This window comes from Panthera onca, chromosome B1 (genome assembly GCF_046562875.1).
Source record: "Panthera onca isolate mPanOnc1 chromosome B1, mPanOnc1 haplotype 2, whole genome shotgun sequence".
Classification (NCBI taxonomy): domain Eukaryota; kingdom Metazoa; phylum Chordata; class Mammalia; order Carnivora; family Felidae; genus Panthera; species Panthera onca.
This window is the reverse complement of record NC_138342.1, coordinates 93,939,706-93,959,884: the sequence shown is the minus strand read 5'-3', so window position 1 is coordinate 93,959,884 and position 20,179 is coordinate 93,939,706. Positions and strand designations below refer to the sequence as shown.

Genomic DNA, 20,179 nt, shown 5'->3' with positions numbered 1-20,179 from the left:
GACAACTCTTCAGATTTCTAGACTTGTGTGCTCAACTGCATATTCAGCATTTCCATGTAGATATCTTATAGGAAACTCAAACTCAACATGTTCTGTACCCAACTCATAATCATCTGTCCTAAAATTGGCCCTCCTCCAGGGTCTCCTACCTCAGAGAATGGCACAACACAGAAGTGCAAGCAAGAAGCCTGCTGGTCATTCTAGATGTCTTCACCTCCTTTGTCCCGTTTGGTCTACTTTTGCTGGCTTATTTCCCTCTGAGTTTATGTTAGAACTCCTCAGGGACTTATGTGTAGGCCATCTTCTCATCTTATTCTACCATCTCTCCTGTTGAAGATTTCATGTACTCTAACGATTTTATTAATGCTTATATGGTTTTATATGATTCAGCTCTCACTTTTTAAATCACATCCTGGCCAAGAGAAAATTATTAGCAAAATACTTTTAATCTCTTCAGAAAAAAAAAATCCCTGTAGTTTTGATTTCTGCCCATTTTTAAATGGAGTCCCTGCCCCATCTTTATTTGCTTATTAGCCATTCGTTCAATAAGCTTATTAAACACACATATTCCAAGCCTTTGAGCCTCACAAAAACATCATTAGGTGGGTGTTGTTGGACTCTAGACGTCAAGTGACTTTCCTAGAATCAGACGAGCAGCCAGGATTTGAAGGCAGGAGACTTCTGACTATAAATCTGAGCTTTTTCCAATAAATTGTGATGCAAACCTTAGTTCAAAAGAACTGAACCAGGCATTAAGAAGAAAGCAAATATGTTAAATAAATTCATTATAAGGTGTGATTATATGATACACCTTAGGAAATTTACTTTTTAAGAGATGAAATTTGTAAGTCCATAATTTACTTTTTCCTCTCTTCTTTCCACAAAGAATTTGAATTTACTTACAGTACGAACAAATGAAATAGTAATAAAAAATAGAGAACTGGAAGGTGGGGTGGGTGAGAAAGAACTGAGAAACTAGACTGGGGAAATATATGTTACCACAATTACTAAACCCGAACCTCAAATTTGGCTCTACCTCCAAGGAAGTCAAAGCAAAAGAAGGGGCACAGTCAAGTAATTCTCACTTCCTTTAGGTCTCTGCTCAAATGTCAACTCAGTGAGCCTTTCCATGATCCCCTTATTTATAACAATAACCCTCCTCCATGACCACACTCCCTACACCTTCCCTTTTATTTTTTCCATAGCACTTATAACCCAGTGATGTACTTGTTCATTTATTCATTGTCTCGCCTCCTACTACAATGCAAGATTAATGAAGAGAGCAATTTGAGGCTGTTTCGTTTGTTTGTGTCCTGGGTGCCTAGAGCATTGCCTAGAAAATAGTAGGAGCTCAATAAATTTTTTGAATGAATGAATAAAAAGCTATTGAGAAAGTATACGCTAGCCAGAAAAATAAGGAACAAATACTACAGAAAACTGTCTATAATACAATAACTATAATCAGTTGTTAAAGTAATTGCTTTTAATATGATACAAATGAAGAAAGAAAATATCTTCGGTATATGGCCAGGTTGTTAAAGCAACTGAAGTCTTAAAACAGTATCAAGTATAGGGTGTCCGAAGACAGATTTCCAAATAGTGAATCATTTAAACTCCAAAAGGAAAATATTATTATCCAGAAATGGCAGAATCATTTATCCTTTTAATTATATTACTATTAAATAGACTATGTATACATATTGAATAATGAAGAATAATGAAGAATAATGAAGAAGTTTGGTATTTAATTTTTTAATTTATTCTCCAGTGTTTTATACTGGGTAATTTTATTGATACAAGGATGGTCACACTACATGGTTAACTCTCTATGAAGAAATTACTTTGTTGTTTCCCTTCTTTAAATTTAAAACTTAAATTAATGTACTTCTACACTCCTGTGAAACTCTTAAGTTGACAAAGTTGTCTTTGAAACCAATAACCATTCAATAAGTGCTAGGATGATAGGAACAAGAGTTGGAATTTGTGTGCTAAATAAAAACTAGGCATAAATGTGAAAGCAGCAATCTTGTTCTCATCAAAATTTTTCAGTAGTTATCTTGGGGGACCTGAACGGCTCGGTTGGTTAAATGGCAGACTCTTGATTCAGCTCAGGTAATGATCTCTGGGTTTGAGAGATCAAGCCCTGTATTAGGCTCTACACTGACAGTGCACGGAGGCTGCTTGGGATTCTCTCTCTCCTTCTCTCTCTGCCCCTGCCCATTCGTGCTCCCTCTCTCTCAGAATAAATAAATAAACTTAAAATTTTTTTTCAGTAGTTATCTTAGCATCTGGTAATTTTAGCTATATAACCCAACAGAAAGAACTTCAAATATAAATCAATCTTTGCTTTTCACATACATATAAATCAGGTATTTTCATATGTATACTGAATGTATATATACAGTATTACCATGGAAAAAGATTAGAATTAATATTTTCCAGCAGCACGAGACATTATAAAAGGAGAGACCAAATACTCTCACTATCCAAAAATTAATCTACTCTTTTAGAAATTACTTTCTTTATTACTATAGCGAAATTAAGAATAAACAAAAAAATTTATAGAAACTATGCATTGTTTAGACTATTGTTTAACCTTCATAGCTTTTGAGCTATTTTATATCTATAAATTACTGATAATCAAAAGCAATTAAAAATAATTCTTATCTATAGATACACAAATTAATTCTGTTCCTGTGGAGTTTTAATTGTCTTCCCTCCCCTGCCTACGGGAAAAAGGCAGTTTCATGTCCATTTGTAAGTTTATTTCAACATATCTTTTCCCCGTAAACATTTTCAATTCTTTGATTTCACCTGTGAATCAAACAGGGGAAACATTTGCTTGGGTCAAACAGGGGAAACATTTGCTTACTTAACTCATTAATGATGAGTTAAGTAAAGTCCTTAACGTGATCACTTTATATTTAATGACCACTATATTTTACCTTTTTTTTTTTTTTGAAAATTATCCTTTAACAATGCCATTATTGAAATGACTGATCTGAATTTTAATTTCTGTTAGTTCTGGGTATTATCTTTTATCTTTTATATGTTGAGCTCAAGAAAAATTAAAAATAAATTTCCAAATTTAGACTAATTACATAAGTTAATACCAGTTAGTATTCTAATTTCCTGTGTTCATTAGCCTTTCACTTTCTTGATAGTGTGGAGGTCTTAAAATACAGCATATTAAGGAACATGATCTTTGCCTAAATTCTTACAAGTATTTTACCAGGATTCTTAGTTCAATGCACGATTAACACTACTAGTTTCTTTTCTGTTGATTCTGACAATAGAGTATGTTTCTGTTATATATAAAGTCCTTTCTCTTTCGAAACGAAGTCTTGTCATAATTGCCCCTAGGAAGCCACATTACTTCAGCAAAGACATCAATTGAGTTTTTACCAGCAGCGTTGTTTTCGGTAGAAGTTTTTATAGACTCTATACTATAACTTAGGGATGCCAAAATAATTGAAGCATTTGCCATACAATGTGATCTCTGCTCTCATGTTTTTCTGTGAGCCAATGGGGGCGGGGAGTGGAAAGCAGCAGAGAATAAACACTTTAACAGACAAATTATTAACACAATTTCAAATAGTGAGAAGATCTATAAGGAACATACAACAGAATAGTGGAATAGAGGAAGTTGGGTTGGGTCAGAGGTTCTTTGTACACGGCAAGCAGAGCTGGGATCTTGGAGAGGTAACAGGTTGATGACATAAGATCTGTCAAAGGAAGATTTGGGGCAAAGAGTCCAGGCAAAGGCCATGAGACAGAATTAAGGTGGCCATGATCTTGATCTTGACTTGTGATCCATGTTAGAAATGTATTTTATACCTTGACCCAGTACATATAAAGTTCTACAAAAGGACATGCATAGCATGTGTGATAGATTCTAACACTTTTTAAAATCTATTTTATCCTGTTCACAATCCACTGAATTGATTTCATGGCCCAACACTAGCTTGGTGGTTAAGAACTCAGGCTTTAAACATGGGTTTGAATCACAAGTCTGCAACTTACTAGCTGTGATACTTTGAATATGTTACTTAACCTCCCTGTGCTAAGTTAAAGTGGGGGCAATAATAGTATGTACTAGTGAGGTTTGATACAAGATTTCCCTCCAGAAAGACTGAATCAATTTATACTTTTATTCTTAGGTCATATGTCATTTCTTTAAACCCACACCATTTACCTTTTTAATCTTTAACAACTTGGTTAGTGAAAAATAATTCCTAATAGTTTTAAATTGCATTTATTTTATTTCTAATGAGACAATACATTTTCCTGCTCCTTGGACATTACATATAATTGCAATTTTTATTTCCTACAAAATGTACACAAAATTACATTAAATACAAACATTTACTAACCATATAAAACTTCACCTAACTGCAGCATTATATATTATAATTTATAACATGTTTATGATTAGATTTATAACTTATTTACCATTTCTAACTAACTGCAAAGTTACAGCATTTATTTACACTTATCTCCTACTAAATTACATAGAACCAATAAAGGAAAAAAAAAACTTTTTGAGGAGATAAAAATCAATGAGAATATCAGCTAGATCTTCTTTGTTTTAAGTTGGTTTGATTTATTAAGGTATAATTTACATACAGTTCAATCCACCCTTTTTAATGTACAGTACTATAAATTGTTTTTTAAAATTATTATTGAAGTATAATTGACACACATATTAGTTTCAGGTTTACTATCAGGTAGTTCTTGAATTAGTCTATTAAATTATTATAAACTGAAAAGTACTAAAACTTGTATTCATTTTCATTTTAACAAACGGAATCCAATATTTTATTTTATTACTTACTTTATTAAGTTTTTAAATTTTAGTTCCAGTATAGTTAACACTCAGTGTTATATTAATTTCCGGAGTACAATATAGTGATTTAACACATCCGTACATTACTCAGTGCTTATCATGATAAGTGTACTCTTTAATCCCGATCACCTATGTCACCCATCCGCCACCCACCTCTGGTAACCATCAGTTTGTGCTCTATAGTCAAGAGTTAGGGTCCAATATGTTAAATCATAGTTGCAAACATACCCAAATGAAACCATCAAGTATTCAAAAAGATAACACACAATTTCAGCCAAAGCTATCAAACATATTTAAAAAGTTGCTTAAGGCTGGCTCAGTCAGTAAGTCAGTAGAGCATGTGACTCTTGATCTCAGGATGGTGAATTTGAGCCCCTCCTTGGGGGAAGAAATTACTTAAAAAAAGTTGCCTATTGTGAGGAAGAGAATGGTTACATAAAGAAAAAAATTAAGAAGAAAAGGGCTGTGCATGAACATGAGATAGTATTAGGCCATGAAGTAAAGAAAATGATTAATTCAAGCTGCAGGGTAAAAATTTCTATGTTTTGTGCTTTTCTTAAAATCTACGTATTTTTTAAGTTATGAACTACCTAGTGACAATGAATACCTTGTATGTGCAGGGCGGTATGCTAGATGTTACCACAAGATAGAATAGCTTGTCTATTTAAAGTAGCCAAAATCAAACATCTTTCCTTAAAAATGATTTTCCTTTTTAATTCTCAACTGCAGAAGTGACAATAGGTTCTGTTACATGTTATTACTTCTGAGCACCATGGAATCAGGAATTCTGAACTCAATCAGACTGATGAAATCTGCTGGTCATGGGAAACAGATGTAAGTTCCCTGCCTCTTTGGATGGTCTGCATATGTTCAAGTAAAATTTTGAGCAAGAAGATAAAACAACAAAAATCATTTTTTTCAGATTAGTTGAAAAAGAGAATTAAAAAAAATCTCAGAGATGTTAGAAAATATTATATCAAAGAGAATATAGTAAAATCCACACATAGAAATTTAATTTCCTTAACACTGTGTCTAGATACTAAGTATTAATAATTTTATTATTACTGTATATAATTTTATTATTTATTTTACATATATTATACAATATGATATATTATAAATTTTATTAATCAATTTTAATATAATTTTATTTAATAATTTCACTTTCCATAAAGTTCAAAGCATTTGCACTGTTTTCCTGTTGTTCAGAACTCTGATAAGCTATAGTTGATGCTGTAAGAAAACAGAAAGAACAAATAAAGCCAATCATTTCCTCCTCCTTTGCCAAGATAAAGTGTAGCTGCCCATGAAGTTAGATGGAGAAAAAACGCTGGATATGGGGAAAAAAAAATAGATCAGAAGATGGAAAATGTCTTTTGTATCACATTAACTAGAAAGTCAGTTTCACTGCTGGAATGAAACTACTCTTTGCTTGTCTTATTTATCATTTCTCTTAAACACACAAACACACACACCCCATCACACACACAATATACTTACTGAACTAAAATATGACCAATAGGGACTCCTAAGGTTTTTGAAGGCTGCTACAGCAAGATAAGATTGCAATTCCAGAGAAGGCAGAAAAGGAAGATAGTGTCCTAAGGCTTAAAGAAGGTGGGAATAAAGATAAAGAGTTTCTACTTAGGCCTCTCAGGACAAGGTTAATGTCATAGAACTTCTAGTTTTTCCCTTTATTCTTGCTTTACCACTTCTATTGAATAGGAAATTGAGAATAACTTGAATAGAGGAAGGTGGATACTCTTTTTCCCAGGAAGGACCAATGAGTCACAATAGGAAAAAAAAAAAGTCAACTGAAGAGCTATACTAAAAGCAATGTAATTTAGGTTGGTGGGTTATTTATTTTTAAAGAAATTAAACAGTTAATTTATTCGATTTTTAGATTAGTAACTCTTAATACTTTATTCAATATCTAAGTAATATTTATTATGTAAACCTGAATATTATATATACTAAAAATATAGTTTTATGATGTGGTTTGGTGAGAGGAATAAGAAGGGAACCAGAGAAAAATGAGAGGAAAGGTGGGGATAAAATAGAGAGCTAATATTCACTGAGGGTCTATTACATGCTAGGTATTTTGTAAACAAAATGTTACCAAATCCTCATAAGAACTTCAAGAAGTGGGTGGCATTATATCTGTTACAATGAGGAAATTGTCTCTGAGGGACTAAGGGATGATAAGGCTAGTAAAATAGTAAAGTCAGAATTCACAGTTAGAACTGTCCTACTCCACAACCTTTTTCATTGTTCCATAACGCTGAGCTTCTACAGAGGAGAGGAGGTAGTAGAGAGATGTACAGAGAAAAAGAGAAAGTGGCTGAGATGGCTAGAGATGTATAAGAGACAATAGGAGAATGAGACGCTCAATATGGACAGACAGAAAGGAGATGAGTGGTAGGAAAGGGTCAGAGAAAGGATGTGAAAAAGAGAGAGCAAAATGGAGAAAGTTGTTTAAGAGAAGTTGTTGGAAAAAGAGATAAGAGAAATAATCAGGGGCCACCTGTTTGGCATGCAGGCTTCAATACTTGGAATATCTCTTAGAGTAATTATTCTTGACAACTGAAACTACTATAACCCTAATACAGTTTAAGAGGGGTTTCTCACCTTTGGCACTGTTGACGTTTGGGTCACATAATGTTTTGTTGTAAGCGGCTGTTCTGTGCATTATAGGATGTTTAGCAGCATCCCTGGACTATTTCAATCAGAAATAGTAGTAGCCCTCTAGTCTTAACAATGAAAAATGTCTACAGACATTGCCAAATGTCCTCTACAAGCAAAACTGCTCCAGTTAAAACCTACTGATTTAGAGGTTTCACTCTGAATAATGATAAAAAATGAACAAAAGATGCCTACCATATGCAAAATTATTCCCTGAGTTACTCTAGTGACTGGATGTCCTTGGAAACAAGATAAGTTTATGGCTGAATTCACTAAACTCATAAACACTTACTATAGTTCTTGCTTGAAAACTGCCTTTAAAAGTGTGAAAGGGAACAGCTCTTGCTACTCAAAGCATGATCCCTTCACCAATGATGTCAGCATCATCTGGGGGCTTATTAGGAAGCACGTCAGGCCTCACCCCAGATTTACTCTATCAGAACCTGTATTTTCATGAGAGGCATAGCTATGTCCATGGCTTTTCTTGATGGTGATTCCTAACTCGTGGCCCTGTCAATCTTGGGAGAACATCATTTTCTTCAATCCTTCTCCCCAGCGTCACCCCCACCCAGTTGACAGAACCACTTTCTAGGACACACCATTCAGTGAGACGTGGTGGAGAACTCTGGCTCTAAATATTCATGACTGAGGGATTCTTGCACAACACAAAGTTAGGGTGGGCCACGGGGGTGCAGCCACTCTGTAGCTGATCTGCTGCCTCACCGAGTGCCTCACCCCAGAGCTGCACTGGGGTCCATAATTGCTTTCCTTTTCCCCAGATGCTCCTCCAGCTTCTCCAACTCCTCGTCCAGATGTGTGAGTTTAGTCACTTGAGAAAAGGCCCTAGCTCTAGCAGGTCACCCACATTGGCAAGGTTGGACACAGTGAAAGCCAAGGTTCCAGTTTTCCTGGAGTTTCAGTGCACGCTTATGGGTCCAGACTGCTCCCGCTTCTCCCCATTATTTATATCCATCTTTTCTTCCTTACTGCCTGCCCAGTGGACTTCAAGCTCATATTCAGACATGATTCAAAAGACTTACAGACTGCTTAACCAGTTCCCACAATTGCTTAAGACCAAATTCCTCTGTTAAATAAATAAGACACATATAAAGAAATAATTTAAAGTGTGAAAAGAAGTAGGTATGAACAAATATCTAGTTTGAACTCCACAGTGTAAGGGAGAGGAGCAGATTTATCAGAGACTGTTCTCCCACTGTGTGGGAAGCCTCTTTGCATATAAGAAAAAACACTGGCTTGAGAATTGGAGACCTGGGTACTGGTCTTCTCCAGTACTAGTTAGTTGTGGGACCTATTACAAATGACTGGTTTGGGGGACAACCGTTGTCTTCTCACACCTCACCAAGAGTTCAAATATACCCTTCTAGGGAATAGTTAAATAACTTTCTTACATATATCTATTACTGCTACTCTGTTGAAGGGCAAATATGGTGAATACTATAGACCGACTTGCTTATCCTCTATTCCCTTGCCACTCAAAGTGTGGCACGTGGACATATCATCAGCATCACTTGGGTGCTTGTTAGACATGGATAATCTTAGGCCTCACCCAGAGCAAAGAAATCACAATCTGCATTCAACAAGAGATGATCTGAATACACATTAAAACTGAGGAGCGACTTCCTCCTAGGGTGACTTTCTAAATGCAGAGGCTAGAAAAATTGAAAACAACATTTCTTAGATTTCTTTTCAGTGTGGGTTCCAGTTGAAAATTAGGTCCCAAAGCTAACATTTACATGGTTATTATGTGCTAAGGACTGCTTTAAGCACTTTCCACACATTATTAACTCATGTAATCCTCCCAACAATCCTATAAGATTGATACAACTATTATTCCTTTTATACAGATGAAGAAACTGAAGCCTGGAGAGGATAATTAACTTGCCCAAAGCTATAGTTAGTAAGTGGCAAAGTTAGGATTCAAACCCAGGTATTCTGGGTCTAGAATCTGTCCTGTTGGCCATAGTTTTAATAGATCAAAGAGAAAGCATAAGGCTTCTTTCTGCTGAAGTTTTTTTTTTTTTTTTGTTTTGTTTTTTTTTAACAGATAGTCCTGTAGCACAAACTCTGGCAAGTACTTAAGTGCTTTTATAAAGATTTCTTCATTTATTCACCTACATATCTATGAACCAGTATTGATCTGAAAGTTCTAGGCATCACAAAGGCAAGAAATCGAAATGAAACATTACTATTTGAAAGGAAGCAAAATCAACCTTATCTATAGACTGGATGATTATATACCTAGAAGATGCAAAAGAATGAAGTCTAAGAGATACTAGTATTTATTAGCATTAGAATTAATAAAATAATTTAGGGAAGTAGCTAATTAAAAACTAAATATATATAACCAGTAGCTAGAAACCAGCAGCAAAAGAATGATTTGTGGGAAAAAAATCCCATTCACAATACCAACAAAAATATAAGTTTAATATAGATTTTAGTATTTATAACTACTATATAGGATTATAAAGCCCGGGAGAAATTGGAATATTCAATGACTGGGAGAAAAAACAGATTAGCTCCATACCTCACAGAACACATAAAGTTATTCTAAACAGAATAAGCACATAGAAATAGAAAAATAAAATCATTGATACACACATACACACATGAAAATATTGGTGGATATTTAACTGATTGTAGGATTAGAAAGAATGTTCTAAACAGATATAGACGTGTATATATTATGTGTGTGTGTGTGTGTGTGTATGTGTGATTGGTGTGTATGAAATTACCAAAATAAATTCCTTTAGCTAATAAAAATTTAAAGCATTTCGAAATCAAAAAAATCATAAACAAAATTATAAAGTAAATTGTAAACAGAGAAAATATTTTTCATCAATGTGAAATAAGAGATTAATACCTTATAATAGTGTCAAAAAAGTTCAAAGAACATGATTAAAAAGAAATAAAACTGCTCAATAAATATATGAAAGGTTTAGTAAACCTCTCTAGCAAGATCTTACAACATAAGATAATTTTGGCCTACTGACTTGGCAAAGATTAATCCATAAATTATACCATTCATTACAGGCATGGATGGTTTCCAATCAGTGCTCTCACACACCAATACTGGAAGTGTACATTGGTGTGACCTTTCTTGAATGCAACCTTTTAGAATGTTACAAGAAGCTTCAAAGAGTTTGACTCATTGACCTACTTCTTCCATTTCTAGGAATCTATTGCACGTTAGAATGTTGAAGATTTACAAGCAAAGATTTTCATTGCAGCATTTTTATAGAAGAAAGTTTAAAACAACTTAAAAGCACAGCAGTAGAGAAGTGGACTCTTAGACAGCCCTAAAAATAGTTTTTACAAATAATTTTTGATAACATGGGAAAATTACACAGCGTGCTAAATTGTTGAAACAAGAAAGCAAATTCAATTACACTAAAACATGCTAAAAAATATATGTGTGTATATATACGAGTATGGTAATATGTGAGAGACAAAGAGAGAGATAAATGTACTAATACCAAATGTTTGAGATATATTTTTTTTAGTGTTTGATATTTTTTAACAAAATGTTACTCGGACTGGGATGTTAAATGTTTTTGTCTTCTTCCTTAGATTTTTTTTATATTCCTACATTTCCCAGAGTACATTACTTTCACAATCATAAAGAAAGATCTTAGAGCTAAAGATAATGTTTCTAAAGTCAGTTGGAGGATAATGGGATCTCTGTGCTCTAGGAGGTAAGCAGGGCCATCTTAGGTTATTCGGGTTGTGAACTGCCACATCTGAAAGCAGATGCTATTCACGCTGTAAGCATCTAATAAAAGGACTGGAGATGTTTAGCCTTTCAGCTATGCAGCAGATCAGAGACTCTCTTATAAAAAGCCACCTGACGTTCACAGTCATTAACATACTTGAATCATCTTTCATGCACAAAATGAACACACGTGGGATAGTTACACCATGTCCCTTTAACCCCTTGGGCATTTTGCCTCTCTCCCTTGCTTATCTCTTAGATACCTGACTCCTACTTCAAGCTTGACACAGTTGCTTCATCTAAGGGACTCCTTTTATTCTTTCCAGTGGAGGCCTCCTTTGTCAATCATCCTACCTGGAGAGACTCAGGCCAGAAGGACAGAGGAAACTTAGTTTCCTCTCAGGTAAAGCGGCATTTAAGGACAAATAGTAAAAAAAAAAAAATGCTGTGACAATATCTTAGTTATTAGGAAAATATCTATATTAATACCAGTATTTCAGTATTACATGTAATAATGCCAAGATATAGATAACATTCTGAGCTGGTATCACAGGATGAGCCAAAGATAGGATTTGTATGGTCAAAGCTGCTACAAGAGCCTTCCAACTGAGGGAAGGGCATGAGCCTTTCAGCCAGAAGTGGAAAGAAAAATCAGTGAAGGAAAGGATGCATGTGGAGGAACCTTTAGCCTGGGGAATAGCTAATGGAAGAAATCTGCTTCATCAAATTATCAAGTAAGGGCGAAACTCTGTGAGGAAAACAGAGACAGGAAGGAATTTCATACAAAAAAATTAGGGACTGAAAAAACTCACTGAAAGAGCTGAAAGAGCAAAAGTCAGGCGCCTTCTGGAGGTATTGTGTTCAAGAGCACACACACCACCACGGCCTTGATCCAGATAGAAAGGCACCTCCATGGTGACTGCTGCCGCCACAGCCACTGATGCTGCCAATTGTCTGTCCCTCAACAGCCATAAGACTAGGACTGTGGAACACCAAGTGAGTGTGCTAAGCAGAAAAGACACCAGGAAGGTGGCCTCTGCCTCATTTCCAGCTAATTAGTTTTGGTTTTGTTTCTGTTCATATCATTGTTTTTGTGGAAAAATTCATCTTCAATTCCAAAATACTAGTTCACAAACCAAATTTTCAAAAAATTCTGTTTGTAATTTGGAGTCCATGTGCCCTGAAAATAGCAAACACATACCATCCCTTAAAGAAAAACTAAATGAAACAACTTCTTAGGATATGTTTTATAGTCACAGAAATCATTTATCTCTCCCTCAAGTTTTTTTTTTTAAGTTTATTTATTTTTGAGAGAAAGAGAGACAAAACGTGAGCAGGGGAGGGGCAGAGAGAGAGGGAGACACAGAATCTGAATCAGGCTCCAGACTCTGAGCTGTCAGCACAGAGCCCGATGTGGGGCTCGAACTCATGGACCACAAGATCATGACCTGAGCCGAAATCAAGAGTCAGATGCTTAACAGATTGAGCCACCAGGTGCCCCATACCTCAGGTATTTTTATATTGGTGGTTACCATCATTGAAAGGGAATGCATAAAAATTTAAATTTCATTGGCAGGACTTGAGAAAAAAAAAGAAAAGAAAACAAGCTTGGCAATCATATTATCAATAAATGATTTATCACAAAAGCTTGCTTCTTACACCAATGGGTTGTGTTGCCCCAATTTTTCATTCATTTTTGGTGTCTTGATAAGAAATTGTTTTTTTTGGTGCTGAAATAGTGGTAAGTGCATATCTCAAGTGTAATTTTCAATTACTAGGTATGTAGGCTTAGAGTACATAAATATATCATCTAATAAAATATAATATTTCCAGGGGCACCTGGGTGGCTCAGTCAGTTAAGCATTCAACTTCGGCTCAGGTCATGATCTCACGGTTCGTGGGTTCAAACCCCATGTAGGGCTCTTGTGCTGACAGCTCAGAGCCTCGAGTCTGCTTCGGATTCTTTGTCTCCTGCTCTGTCTCTTCCCTGCTCACACTCTGTCTCTCTCACTCTCTCAAAAATAAATAAACATTAAAAATGATAGTAATATTTTCAAACATTTCAAAGGAGTACAGGAAAGCAAATTACCATGACAGGCAATGACAGAAGCAGGTATGCAAAGTGGTAAGATACATGTTTTCTAGGCTACATGTTTCATTTTTTTTTTGTTTGTTTCATCCTTTTTCTTTGTACCATAAGCAATTTTGGTAAGACCAGAGATACTGATGATGTGAAATCCACAGAAGTGTAAATGAAGTAATGTTTGACACGCTCCCTTATAATCATTTGAAAATTTACTTCGAGAACCTCAGTCAAATGTACCTCCCTTAGCACCACCACCAATGGAGTTCCTGTTGCTGTTTTCTTCACTTTTCCAGATGAACTAAAGCAAGAGGAAACCAAACCCGTTAGCTACTGAGTCATGGTACAGTTAGAGGGGGGCACTAGGAAGGGAATCAGGAAGATCTCCTAGCGACCAATTATTTGCTTCAGTCACCATGCCATCTCTTATATTGCCATTAGGATGAAAACTGCACTTCCACATGGTGAGCAAGACTAACGCCAAGGCATATTTTGTATGTGCCACACATTGGTACTTCTGTTTTCTTTATTTTTAAATGTTTTCAGTGTTTATTTTTGAGAGAGAGCGTGAGTGGGGCAGGGGCAGAGAGAGAGGGAGACACAGAAGCTGAAGCAGGCTCCAGGCTCTGAGCTGTCAGCACAGAGCCCACGCGGGGCTCAAACTCACAGACTGTGAGATTGTGACCTGAGCCGAAGTCCCACGCTTAACTGACTGAGCCACCCAGGCGCCCCGGTATTTCTGTTTTCTAAATGCAATGTTGAAATACTAGAAGTTATACTTTATCTATTAATGCATTTGGTGATGACACTGGAGTTTGTGAAATGTGACAAAAAGGACAGATGGAGAAGAATAACAAGAGGGGACAGGTATCAACGGATTGTCCCAACAGTAAATAGGCTGTAGTAAAGGCAAATAATCATCTGAATTCCTGCTCCTTAACGTGATTCCGCAGGTTGGCTTATCTCAGTTATTTTTGAAGGTCTAATTACTGTCTTTGCTGGTGAAAAGCTATCTTCCATATAATTCAGCTTCTTTGATTAAATTTCTTGCCTAATCTTGAAGACATCTGATATGCTGTAATGCCTATTATCATACTTCATTTAATGAGAACAAATTCAGAGAGTTTCAAAAATTACCCAACTTCTCCTTTCCCTTATGAAAGCTGGCCTCTTAGTACTTCTTTCCCTTTGGTACGAACTGAAAGCAGTTTTCTTGCTTTTTCACTTTTAGCATGAAGTTTAGATCTCATCTGTGTTCATGTGAAGAACCTGCTCTTGGAGAGTCCCCGTCAAGATAGCTATTGTAATACTCGCTCCTACACATGCCGTGAGACACTGATTGCACATCTAGAGAAATACACCCACACCTTTCAGAGGCGCTAGGTGTGTGTTCAGAAATGCCAAGATGGAGGGCAGGAAGGGACCAGCTGTCCCCTACAGCACAGCACGGGGGTATGGACTTGAAGTTGAAAAAAAAAGTGTTTACATGTAGGGCTTTGGGATTAGTGACCGTTATGGAGGGTACTTCCCCAGAGCCCTGGGCGCCAGCCTGAGCCTCCTCTGCCCGACAGCTGGGGAAGGGCCGCGCTGACCCCGGCAGGCACGCGATCCCAGGGCACCGGCCACACCGCTGGCGCACGACCCCGCTGTCCGGCCGCGAGCGCGCCGTCTAACCTCTCCTCGGGGAAGCTCTCCCGAACGCCGCGGCCACCAGCGCCCCGCGCCGAGCAGAGCACAGGCGCCGCCCGCCCGCCCACTTCCCTCCGCCGCCGGGTGGGGCTCGGGAAACCGGCCGGGCCGCGCCGCCCCTCCCCACTCACCTGCTCACGCTCCGCCAGCGGCCGCTGCCCGCGCCGCCGCGGGCTCGCCCCGGGCTCCCTCTCCGTCCCCGCCGCCGGCAGCTCCGCCAGTGCGTCCCCGTTCTCGTCGCGTTCCCCGCCGCTGCCGCTGCCAAGCAGCTCCCCGGCCGAGCACATCCCGTAGCCAACTCCCGCCGCCGGGACGGCCGCCGGAGGGGCCAAGCGTGAAACGCCAGGCAGCGGCCGTCAGACGAGGGCCGCCCTGAGATCGGCCGCGCGGCCACAGACAGGAGCCTCCCGAGCGCGCCCCGCCGGCCAGGGTGCCAGAAGTACCAGCCCAGCCCGGCCTCTCCTGTCACCGGCTCGCCCCGCCCCGGCCCCGGCCCCGGGGGCGGAGCGCACCCGGGGGAGGGGCCACGACGGGGGGCGGAGCCAACGGGGGCGCGCGCGCGCGCGCGCGTGTGCGACCTAAGACGGGATGTGTGCGTGTTGGCGCGCGTTTGTAGGACTGTGTGTGTGTGTGTGTGTGTGTGTGTGTGTGTGTGTGTGACTATGTACATTAGCAGACTATGTATGTGTGTGAGATTGTGTAAGATGAGAGTCTGTGTGTGTATGAGATTGTGTGTGTGAGACTGTTAGAGGGTGTGAGAGTGATTATGTACTACATAACAGAGAAATTGGAAGAGATTGTGTGTGACAGGGTGTGTATGTGTGTGTGAAAGTGTTAGGAAAGGAGTGTGTGAGAGAGAAAGTGTGTGTATGTAAGAGACTGCGAAGGAGAGAGCACGTGTGCGTTGGGGTGTGTGTGTAACACACAGTCACGCTCCAGTGGGGTACCTCTGTTCTTGCCTGGCCCTGGGGCTGTGCCTGGCTGTGCTGCTGCATGCCTGTCCCGAGTAGCGGTGCATCCTGTGCAAGTAATACACACTTCTCTGTCTCTTTTGTTCCTTTTGGCTTGCGTCTTGTGTCTCTCTGAAGGTCGGCGTCTTTGTCTCTGTTAAGCGTTTCTCTGGTGTGTGTTGGTTGTTGGGAGTCTTGGGAGCATTTGGTAGTGTATCTGCCTTTGTGTATATTTCTAGAAATGGGCAAGAATATGTCTGTCTCTTTTAGTGGATGGTAAGGGGGATACAACTAATTTATAAATCTTTTCCTTACTACCTGTGATATTGTGATTTATAATAAATATACAGTTGACCCTGGAAGGACACAGGGGTTAGGGACACTGACCTGCACAAAAATTCATGTATAACTTTTGACTCCTCCAAAACTTAATTACTAATAGCCTCGTGTTGACTGGAAGCCAACACAAATAGTTGATTAGCATATTTTGTACATTATACATATTATATGCTGTATCCTTACAATAAAGTACACTAGAGAAAAGAATATGTTACTAAGAAAATCATAGGGAAGAGCAAATACCTGATAGTACCATAAAGAATCCACAGATAAGTAGACCTGCACAGTTCAAACCTGTGTCATTCAAGGGTCAACCCTGTATTTGGTTTTCATCCCAATCTGGTCACAAAGCTCCTAAAACCTTGGAATTTCCTAAGTGGAGGTGTCTTTTGTTATGCTAATGAGAAAACTTTTGGAAAGCCCCTAGTTAAGTGTGGGTGGGGGGCTAGTTGCCAGGATAATAGACCTGGTAATTAGAGGCTTAGAACTTTTAGTCCCACCCCCTGAACTGGAGGAGGGTAGAGAGGTGTTGGAAGTTGAATCGATCAATGATGGTCAATGATTTAATCTATCACATCTAGATAGAAGCCTCCATGGAAGCCCAAAAGGACAGAGGTTCCAAGAGGTTGTGAGCTTGTACAGATTTCGATTTGCAAGGTGAGTGGTTCGCACAGAGAACATGGAAGCTCAGTGCCCTTTCTGATACATCTTGCCCTATTTACCTCTACATCTGGCTGTCCATCTGTGTCCTTTATAGTACCCTTTACATTATCCTTTATAATAAGCTAGTAAAAGTTCGTCTGTCTTCTGTGAACTGTTCCAGCAAATTAACCGAAGCGAGGATGGGGTCATGGAAACCTCCAGTTTGGAGCCAGCTGGTCAGAAGCGCAGGTAACAACCTGGACTTGCAGTTGGCATCAAAAGGAGGGCAGTCAGTGGCACTGAGCTCTTAAGGTGTGAGCTCTGTGATCTTATCTTCAGGTAGATAGTGTCAGAACTGAGTTAATTGCTTGGTGGTGTTAGAAAACACATAATTAAACTACCTTACCCATTTTGTTGAAGGGAAATCGATGAGCATTTAAAAACAAACTTTATATCTTTTATCTGTTCTTTGAGAAAATGATAGACTATTGTATAGATAAAATATCAGGCTATTTGTCAATGGAAAATGAATATGTCTATGTATGGAGAAGAATAAGAGTTATTTGGGATCTTCTATTAAAATGTCTTCAGGCCCAGAGAGGGAATTAAAATAGAAACTTAAAAGGCTTAAAAACTTACTTCCTGTTTTTGGGGATCAGGACTATAGAAACTAGAAAATATGCCTTTGGATATCACAAATTACAAAGAAAATGAATTTGGTTTATTTCTTTTCTTAAAAGCCTTTAAAAACCCAGAAGAAAGTATTTAATATTATATATATAATCATAAACAAATGTCACCATGGGAAGCCAAAAACATTCCTGATGGGCCTCATTGCTTTTCTCTAATGACAACATTTTCATTCTTGAAATTTTGCTTTGGCTTTTAGTAGTGTTTCTTAAAGAAAGTGGCCTTATGTATTTTTTATGAAAAGCTTTATGATTATATACAGGGACACAGAGAGCATCAACCTTTTATTGCCAACTCTTTGGAGCTTAAAGCACATGTTGAGGTTCTCCCTGTTTCTGTTTGTGTCTGATAATGTGATAAGTCAAGCAGCTATGCACTTTTCAGTCAGGCTACAGAATGAACAGAAATTCCTTAAATGCATGAGGACTCAGAAGGCACTGCATATGTATAGCAGAGCAGTAAAAAGAGTAATATAGAGCTTAGTTTTGTTCAACTTGAGGGTCAAGTCTTACACAAGTCCTTTAGTCTAGAATATACTATCTGGCCTTTCAGAGATTCAGGCTTCTTGGAGAATTATATTCAGTCATTTAACAAGTATTTATTGAAAACCACTAGGCATTCGGCCCTAGATTGAGATCCCTACTCTTAAGAAGCTTCCATTTTATTCTCTTTCAAATTCTAGTCTGCTTATCTGGCAAAAGCCAAGAACTTCCACCAGAGGCTGGTCAGAATCTTCTCATTCTTGCCCATAACTGATGTTACAACGTTTTCTTAGTGTTGTCTACCTTTCATTTAGTGAATGAGTTTCCCTTTGACCTGTGAATCTTCTGTTCATAGAGACTTCGGTCTTTCCTGGAGATTTAGGGAATCACCTCTTTAAAAAAAAGTCTTATAGTAGCATTTTGTGAAAAAGACATTATTTAGGTTATATCACATATAACACACTTTGATCTATACTTTGATCATATTGGGGAGGGCTACTTTCACTGGGCTGCAAAATAAGGATAATATACATATAAAGCTATTATTGCCAGTTTCCCATGGCAAATATATTTGCTATTACCTAGACAACTATGACATGTTGGTTTCAAATTGTGTGTACTTTAGTTGTGATTTTGTTATTGTATTTATCTTGTGTTTTCCTGGGAAATAATAAGTGGCAAGAAATTGATGCCTGTCTAAGGAGTAGCCTATGTAGTACAAATGTGTCTTGTGCAGTTGCTGTGGGAACAAGGACTTTTAATCTGTCACTTTCACACCTTTAATGTCTTATTTTTAATGTTCTTCCACTCTTTTTGGATGTCTTTCCAGAAAGGAAAATGAACAAATCAGAGTGATCTGCACTCATTCAGCAATATAATCTTAGAAAAACAAGTGCAGTTATTTGTGAAAACTTCATTTTTAATTTGTTTTTCACATTACTGTGATGTTAATTTATGTTTCCTGTGTTCTAATTTTTGCTTATTATATGATTTTTTATGTGCTTTTTTGTTTAGCAGAGCCTTCAGTAAGGGGAATTATTTTTGAGATGTTTGGAATCTTACCCAAAATCCCAGGCAAAAGTATGGTTTCTGGATTGATATATATGAATTCATTAAAAAAAATTTAATGTTTGTTTATTTTTGAGAGGGGGCGGAGGGGGAGAGAGAGAGGGAGACACAGAATAAGAAGCAGCCTCCAGGCTCCGAGCTGTCAGCACAGAGCCTGACACGGGGCTCGAACCCAGGAACCATGAGATCGTGACCTGAGCTGAAGTCAGATGCTTAACTGACTGAGCCACCCAGGTGCCCTGATATATGTGAATTTAAAGGAAAAGGAACTTATTTGAGAATGCTCACTGTCTTTAGCATTCTTTCAATTTCAGGAAGCTACATCGGAGAGATGTTGAAGCAATACTTGCTCAATGCTCTCTAGCATTCCCAGAGTCCACTGTGAGTCAGAGGAGGAGAAATTTGTCCTTCTTCTTGGAATTAATTTTTAAGCTTTCTGTTGTTAAAGAACAAAATTCAACCAAGTAGATTTTAAGGATCTTATTGGCTTTTTTCAGCGATTTATGAATTGAGCAGCATCCAGCATAGTAGTTAGAAAAGAGTTCCAAAGAATTATTCAATTCAAGAGAGTTCTATAGACCAAAGTGAGCAGGAGCAAGAAAGTTATACTGGGCATTTGCTGACTGGAGCAAAGGGAAGTTTGGAGCTGGGCTAGGTAACTTGTGTTGTGCAGACAAGTGCTGACTGGTTGATCTAGGCCTTCGTTTCCTGGGAGAGGCAAGCATAGAAATTTAGTTAAGGTTTGGTTTGCTAATGTGGGCCTTAGTATGAGTGGACTCCAACTAGGGTCTAATTTGGTTACCTTAACACTGTTTTATTCTCTTCTGGTGTGACTTTGCATTTATATGCACTGCTGACTGAGTTCTTTCCCTACAGTAGGAATGGAGATTAAGAGTTGTGTTTTGTTTAAAAGAAAAAAAAATTGAGAAGGCTATCCTAATTCACTAGTAGAGGGGGGAAAAAGGAAATGTAAATAAT

General features: G+C 38.0%; 1 protein-coding gene and 1 long non-coding RNA gene across 2 annotated transcripts in view; one reads left to right on the top strand and one right to left on the bottom strand.

Moving 5' to 3' along the window:
* The window catches only part of FAM241A (family with sequence similarity 241 member A), a 46,539-nt gene extending 31,021 nt beyond the window's left edge, over window positions 1-15,518 (bottom strand). Inside the window, exon 1 of the mRNA XM_081795563.1 lies at window positions 15,162-15,518. Coding sequence (XP_081651689.1) covers window positions 15,162-15,317 — 156 coding nt within the window. The 5' untranslated portion in view covers window positions 15,318-15,518. The remainder of the gene's footprint in view (window positions 1-15,161) is intronic.
* A 137-nt stretch (window positions 15,519-15,655) lies between these two features.
* Window positions 15,656-20,179, top strand: part of LOC132692193 (uncharacterized) — a 321,863-nt gene continuing 317,339 nt past the window's right edge. Inside the window, exons 1-2 of the long non-coding RNA XR_009616226.3 lie at window positions 15,656-16,057; window positions 16,901-16,976. This is a non-coding gene — a long non-coding RNA (uncharacterized LOC132692193). The remainder of the gene's footprint in view (window positions 16,058-16,900; window positions 16,977-20,179) is intronic.